The 7,525-nt window shown below is 55.9% G+C and overlaps 1 protein-coding gene across 1 annotated transcript; it reads right to left on the reverse strand.

Moving 5' to 3' along the window:
* Positions 1–2,001: 2,001 nt before the first annotated feature.
* Positions 2,002–7,411, reverse strand: BAG4 (BAG cochaperone 4). The gene is made up of 4 exons (XM_082495701.1): positions 7,333–7,411; positions 5,204–5,464; positions 4,630–4,869; positions 2,002–3,515 (listed from the first exon to the last, which is right to left on the reverse strand). Exons 1-4 carry the CDS (start codon positions 7,408–7,410, stop codon positions 3,012–3,014), a joined length of 1,083 nt encoding a protein of 360 aa, XP_082351827.1. The 5' UTR covers position 7,411; the 3' UTR covers positions 2,002–3,011.
* Positions 7,412–7,525: the final 114 nt, after the last annotated feature.

Below are 7,525 nucleotides of genomic sequence, written 5' to 3' on the forward strand. Positions count from 1 at the left end.
ATCAGTGCCCCGTTTGGCTATTGCCACCGTACTCAAGCGACAGTAGCGGAAAGAGCTGTGAAGCCCGTGGGCAGCGGGAGGGGGACATGCCCCAGGGCCGATGGGCGCTGTGCTGGGGAGCAGCTCTCGGGGGTGTGCAGGGTTAGAGCTGGGCTGCAGCTTGCCCGTTCTTGGAGTGCTTTTTGACTCAGCAAAGCCGGGGGAGACCCTGCTGTTGGGAGGGGGGTAAAGGGGAGCTGCCTATACCGCTTACACCATTTCTTGCAACAACAAATTTCAGACTTTGGCTGGATGCTGCACAGAGGGAATCCAAACCTTTATTTCAGCAGCCATGCCAACCAAATAGAAAAACAAATGTGGTAACAGAGGAAGAAATGAGCTCTTTGGTAACTCCCTAGAGAGCACAGAAGTGGTGAGCCTGTGGCCTGGACTTGGTGCCCAACCTGAAACGGCCAGAGAGTGAAGCGGCGGCGTAGTGTGGTCGCACTTTAATCAGGGCTGGCTCCACTCCCGAATATGAGTTATGGGGGATCAAACATGGATCCGCCTCCAGCAGAAAGAACCTTTGAGCCAGGTATGGGTGGTTTCAGAGCTCAGCCGTGCCCTGAGCACCAAGGAGAAACACAGCGGAGGCTGTTCTCCCCCCTGCGTCACCACTACTCTCCTTCCAGGCTTCCCTCCGCCCCATGAGAGCACCGCCGCCTCTGCAGCCTTTGCCTATTGCAAAGCGTGGCTCAGGCCCGCATGCTGCACGCACAGCGGCTCCTCCCGCTCCGCCGGCTGGATTTCTCACTTCTTGGCTTTTCTAGAAAGTGAAAAGTTAGGTCTCTTCTTTACTTTTTCATCTCCTTCACAGCCTTTTACAGGCAAACCTTGCGGGGCATGCTAAAGGGTCAGAAGAGCAGGACTCGATAAATCTGGCATTGAGTCTGCTGGCAATCTTGTAGCACAGGGACCCAGCTTTCTGCCCTGCACCGAGCATGTCTTCAGAGTGGTTGATGGGTTTTGTTGCCCATATTCCCTTTCAAAAAAACTAAGTAAAGTTATTACTGTATGAAGCAAATTCAGTGAAGCCGCAGCAGTCCCTTGGGAAAGATTTCAGACATTAGAGGCAGCATTTAACAAGACTTTCAACCATAAGATAAAACAAAGAGGGCAGAGACACCACAGTGCTGCTCTTCATTCTTCTGGGTTTAAAAAGCCACCGGTAGCAAGGCTGGTTGTGTGGAAATCGTCCCTACTATGAGTATTTTCACAAAAAGAAACAAACCCAAAGCACAGATTAACGCCTGGAGACACTGCCGACACGGCTGCCTTTATCAGAGAAAGAAAGGCGGCATTCGCTGGGGCTGGGCAGAGTGACAGGGCATCACTCTGTTTATCGTGATCTGCTGTATCTCCCAGTACAGCCCCCAATCCTCAGAATTCAGATTTCATGCTGTATCCCAAGGACGGATAGCTTGGCCCGGCTGCTCTCTGCCTGACAAGAGGACAAAATAAAATAGCAACGAAGCATTTAACCATCCCAGGACATTCAGCTCTTTCCTGGCTCACCTCAGCCAGCTGACCACACACGTGATCACAGACACATCCAACGAGCTGCAAAGGTCAGTCCCGTGCACACAGCCCTGTCTGGGAATGATTTGGGATCTGCCGGCTGCCTTCAGGACATTGCCGGCCGTCAGCCCGCAGAGCACACAGTCAGGACGCTCCCAGCCTCGGGCACGCCAAGACCCCTTCCAGACCCCTTCCAAAACATGGCCACCGGCCCTACAGCCATGGCTGAAGGCTCCTGGGGCACCTGCACCGCCTGGGAGGCGATGGGGGCCACTGTACCCCGGCACCCCCAAACAAGGGTTCTCGGAGGTGACTTGCTGCATTCATCCCTCACCAGCAGCCGCTGAGACAGCCCGGCTGGGGTTTGGGTACAGGCAGGTCTAGGTGACACAACCTTGCCCACCGCTTCTTTTTAAAGGAAAGAGACTCTGAGACGTCTTAATTACAAAATAACATTTTAAAGTTGTCAGGGTTTATTATCTCGTCACACACAGTCATGATTCACTTAACATGTTGTAACCGGGAGGTTGACAGTGGGCTGAGCCGTTCCCTTCCCTCCGGATTGCACAGTGCCACGAGTGTGGCATTGCAGTGGAATACAAAACTTGCAGTATGTGGGAGGACATTACAATTAAAAAGTGGGTTTTTACCCAAGTGACCTGGAAAGCATTTCCAAGCATCCTGCCATTTCGGGCTGCTCTGCTCTGACATCGTTCCTCTGCTTGTACCTCTCCTTTTCAGTGGCAGAATCGAGATTTCCAGGCTGTGTTCCCCTGTCCATGGGGGACACCAGGGACTGGCTCTTCATGACAGAGGAGGAACAGCACAACGTGACATCTGCTTGCGTTGATGGGCTGCCAGCGTGGTCCCTTTCTGCAGCACTTCAGTGTAGCTACTTGAGCGCACTAAAACCAAAGAAACAAAACCCCACGACAACGCACAAGTTTTTATGGTGAGGAAGCTGAAGCTGAAAACACGCAGTGACTGACGAGCTCAGAGTCTTGGTTTGTGGCTGCACGTTGCAGTACCGTTGTGACCACAGCTGACAAGTGTCCCGGCCACGTAAAGAACTGCTGTGGCTGCAGGAGGCACCTACAGACTGGGCCCAGTTTGGGGAACTTTGTACAGTGATTTTCTTCCTGCTGATGCAGAGGATGCGGATCCCCACAGAGACCTCTACAGCGTAAGCACCTCGGGTGGTTCTGCTTTTCCAAAGCCCGGAACAAACAATTCAGTTTGCTGCTTCAGACCTCTCTTAATTTGTCCATTGCCAAGTTACTTGTTGGGGCTGGGCTTCTGGGGTGGGGGTTTTTTGGTGGGTTGATTTGGTTTTTTAACTCGGGGCTTATTGCTATTCCATTGTCAATACTGTGTAGCAGAAAGAGCTGAGATTTAACAGAACTAAAACTCTTTGGAACCTCAACAACAGACTGTGTGTTGCGGCTGATGTACTTTCACAATCCCTTTCTTTCCAGTTTTTCCAGTATGGCCTGAATTCTGTGGACGGACTCTTTCCTGGCCTGCCGAACACTGTCCTGGCCACCAGTCTCGATGGAATCCAGCTCCAACAGCAGCTTGGTCAACATCTCCTCCAGAAGCCGGTAGGATTTATCTGTCTTTTTTCCTACAAATTCATCCACCTCTTGCTCCAGCTGTTCAGCATCCCCCATAACGCGGAGGATTCTCTGAATCTCCGGCTGGATGGCTGCAGAATTTGTTAACGGTGGGTCAGCAGGTTTAAAACCGGCCTCCCGGTGCCCAGCCAAAAGCTTCCGAGATGCACTGTCATACATTTGGGGCTGTGCGCTGTATTGCACCCTGGGGTTTGAGGGGGACGGCTTGGCGTTGAGCGGCATGGCTGGCTTGTGGTTGTTCACTGTCCCGGCGTGCTGGTGAGTGACATCGGAATAGTAGTTGTGGTGGTTTGCACTTTGCTCAGGTTTGTCATAAGCAGTGTCCTACAGTCAGAAGGAGAAAATATCTTTCAGTGCATTTCCCTTAAAGCCAGGTTTGCAACCTTGCACTAGAAAGGCAGGCGAGCAGCGCTGAGGGAACTGGGTGGCAGGTGGCACTGTGACTGCTTTGAGGTGTGCATGCCTGCGAGGACAGGGCAGACCGGGTTAGGCATGACGTTACCAGGGATCTGGGCAGCATTTTCTAGACCGTCACACACCGTGACGTCATAACACATCACGTCCCCATGGGCTGGCACCCCGTGTCCTGCCAAGCAGGCCGGTTTCTGTGAAAAGTCCCAAAGAGGGACACGAGACCCACACTCCAGTCCCTGGCCGTTAGAGAGCAGACCCCTGGCAAGAGGCACATGTCTAGAAGAAACAGCGTGAGCCACGGAACGCTCGGTACCTGTGAACAGGGGAGATGCTAAATGGGTTTCAACACAGTCCTATTTGGATATTCTGGAGAAGACACTTCTCTGCAGGTAGCGCTGCAGAGTGAGCTGTTCCCAAGCAAGACCATCCCCCATCCCCGAATCCACACATTCCCCAGCAGGGCTGCAGATGCACATGCCGGCGCTGCTGCCTGAGGACCAAACCTCTGGAGAGCCATTTGACTCCTGACCAAACCCAGGGGAAGCTGAGATGAACAGACCCCACCAAATGCATCATTTCCTTAGATTTTTTGCTTAAAACATTCCTCAGTAGAGGATGACTGTGCCCAAACCAAGCATTTGTTGAGGAATGCAGGAGTCTGCAAACTGACCCACAGGTTCATCCCACACTCTGGGCTGGAGGATTTCTGACAGTATGTGCTCTTTGAGGGAGAACTGGACAAGCAAGACAACGTCTCACCCATTTTGAGACCTGCCCTGGGACATCTGGTATCTCCAGTACCTTTCTGGAATTACAGCCCTGGATTTTGGTCTTCTGTATGCAAACAGATTTTGCTGGCAGTACTCTGGATACCTGCTGCTTTGTTTCTGCCTAAACTGACTGCTCGGAGAAAGGGGCATTCCTAGGAGACGGAGGCAGGCTTTGAGGAAAGCTGTATAATTTAGGAGGTCTGACCGCAGCCAGGACCCAGCGCGGGCATGCGCTGTAGAAGCATCAGCTGTACCTTTGAGTCCCACGCGGGAGGGTGGTGGGAAGGAGCTCCGCTGCAAGTCCAGGGTGGATGCGATTCGGAGATGAACGGGTTCCCATGCACCGGAGCAGCAGGCCATGTGTAACGCGGCTGCACCCCATAGATGGTGGGAGCCCACATGTCCTCCGGGGGTCTGGGCTGTGGCGGGGGCCCCTGCGGTGTGACTCCGGGATTGTCTCCATACGGATACTGCGGGATGGGCATTCCTGGGGTCTGTAAGGAAAGGGGGGAACAGGCATTACCCCTAGAGTCACACCGAGCACTGCTCCCTCCAGACAGCCCTGGGAACAGCTGCAGCGTCAGGCTTGCTGCCCAATTCCTGCTTTCCTAGCCCAAAAGCTTGGAGCCTCTGTAGAATGGGGTGACCACCAGTTTTTATCAGAATAAAACCAGGCAGAGCAAGCTGCGCGAGGCACAACAGCCATTATTACCCACGGATCCATCGGAGGAGGCACTGCGGGCTTTCCTGCCGCTGCGGCCCCATAAAACAACAACTTCTGCCCCAGGAAGTGCAAGCACCGCCGCTGGGGCTGGAAGTGGCTCTTACCTGCGGTGGGGAGTAGCCAGGAACCTGCTGCCTCCGGAGAGAGGACCCCTCGGTGGGGCAGTCTGGTGGGGCGTAGCTCCAGGAGGGAGCGGGCGACGGGGGCCGGTACATGCCCGTGGACTCCGCAGGGTAGGAGGTCCGTGTGGGCCCGGAGCAGTAGTACCCCCGTGTCTGCGGCAGGCTGGAGTAGTGCGGGGCAGCACCGGGAGCTGGAGGGTACGGGGGGCTGTAGGCTCCGTTCGCGTAGGGAGAATCCATTGCCTGAGAAGGAGGGAAGAGCAGAGGGAAGGTGATGGGACATGGACGTGGTACAGAGGGGCTCCGCTCCGGCCCAGCAGCAGCCCGGGGAAAAAGGACCGGCCCTTCCTGCAGCGTTTAACTGGAGGGTTCCTTCACCCCCAAGCTGATTTGCCCCAGTTTTAGGTTTTCCTGCTCTAACACGGCTTTCTGCTGGCCACTGCCAATAAATGCTTTGGTCCCACCGCCCTTGCAGCACGCTGGGGGAGACAGGCGGTGTCGGGGGCATTACAGCGGGATAGACTTGTCTGGAGGGCGGGAGGAGAGAGGATACACTGAGCTTAACCACACTGCACTCAGCTGAGCTTTGCTCAGGAATCTGCCTAAAATTCCTCACAAGCCGCTCCTCGGCGGTTCAGCCACCTCAATGTAGTCACCAACGGGTGGATGTAAAACACTCCAGGAAAGTTCATTTCCTCTTTCAGTCTGCAAACAGAAATGATGCAAGCGGACAAGATCTACCAGTTCTGGGGCCCCGGGAGAAGGGTGTTCAGATCACTGAGCCGCAGGTCATGCGGTGGCCACGGGAGCAGTCGGGTTTGACAACTTGTCATGTGAAAGGTCTGAATGCCCAGAACATTTGGGAGAATTTATCTGAACACATCCAAGTAATCAATGTGTATTGAACGTGAGCTTCCATCTAACCGTAGTGGAGATAATTAAGCGTTGGGATTTCAGGATGACTCCCTGTAGCTTTGGGCAAAGCAGTTTTTTGCCTGCAAGCTGTTTCACAGAGGAGAGATTGTATCACCTGTGTGCCGGGATTTATGAAAGAGCTGGATCAAACCTGCACATCCCATAGGATTAAAACAAACCACAGTTATGTCTGGACAGCAGACAACCCCTTTGGAAAGACTAAAGCCTTTCCCTTCATACAGTATTTGCGCAATGGCCCCTAAAAAAGCTATTGCTGCAATAAAAACAACAAATAACAGAGCCGGGAAGAGCAAGTCATGGGACCGGGGTGCAGCGGGACCGGTGAATCTTTTTCCCCTGTTCTGCTGGCGGGGTCTGTCACACAAATGCCACCGCTGATGTGGCCGGCACCTTTAGTCTGCGGTGCCTGGGAAGAGGGGGACGTGGCAGGGGTGGGACCCCCGTGCCCCACACTTGCTCCGGGATAGGGGCAGCTCGCTCTGTCGATGTGGGGCCGGTTAGCCAGGACTGGGACACGGTGCCGGGACCAGAACATGGTGCAGGACTGGTTAGCCAGGACCGGGACGCGGTGCAGAGCCGGTTTTCTGGCACCGGGACGCATCCTGGCCGGCGATGCCCAGCTCTCAGGGGTCATCTCATCAGCAAACCCACCGAGGATGGCGGCATTTCCCCGGTGAGCTCTCCATTAAAACACACGCCCTAGAAATGTCACCTTGAACTGGATGCGAAGGTTTTCGAATGAACTTTCCCACGTTCATCGTTTTACGCGTTTTTATCCAGTTCGAAACACCTGCCCGAGCCCGGCGGGACGGGCGTGCGGATTTTTAATGCAAACGGATCTTTTCGGAAATGGAGCTGCGAGAGCTGAGAAAAATCACTAAATCCGACTTTAGGAGAGCGTGTCGCGGCTTGGTGCTGTTCCCCCGCCACCCGGCCCGGCTGTGCGCTGGGGGAACGGGCCGTGGGGCCGACCCACGCCGCCGGGCTCCGGCCTCCCGCTGCCGCCCGACCCGGTGGCGGCGCCGTGCCCGGTAGCCGTACGGTGGGAAACTCGGCTGCCCGTTAAGGGGGGGGGACAGAGACCGGGTCCGCAGCGCTGCCTGCCTGCCTGCCCGCCCCGCCCCTCCCTCCCCCGCCAGCCCCGCCGCCGCCGCCGCCGCCGCCCCCGCCGTTACCTGCGCGGCCGCCGGCGGGCGGGGGGACCCGGGGGGCCACGGCGGGCCCGGCTCCGCGGCGCGGTCGCGGGGCTCCATGGCCGCCGCCCCGCCCCGTCCCGCCACCAATGGCCGTCGCCCGCCCCTCGGGCCAATCGGCGGCCAGGCTCCTGCCGGCGCCGACCAATCAACGGGCCGCCCCGCGGGCACAGCC

Source organism: Vanellus vanellus (assembly GCF_965231255.1).
Source record: "Vanellus vanellus genome assembly, chromosome: 26".
NCBI classification, from domain to species: Eukaryota; Metazoa; Chordata; class Aves; order Charadriiformes; family Charadriidae; genus Vanellus; species Vanellus vanellus.

Bases quoted from the DNA above. Each gene is read 5' to 3' on its own strand.
- BAG4 (XM_082495701.1), bottom strand. From the start codon at position 7,410: ATGGAGCCCCGCGACCGCGCCGCGGAGCCGGGCCCGCCGTGGCCCCCC. The intron at 5,465-7,332 runs GTAACGGCGGGG...CCTCCTTCTCAG, and splicing joins GCCCGCCGGCGGCCGCGCAG to GCAATGGATTCTCCCTACGC. The intron at 3,516-4,629 runs GTACAGCTGATG...TTCTGACTGTAG, and splicing joins CTCCCGCGTGGGACTCAAAG to GACACTGCTTATGACAAACC.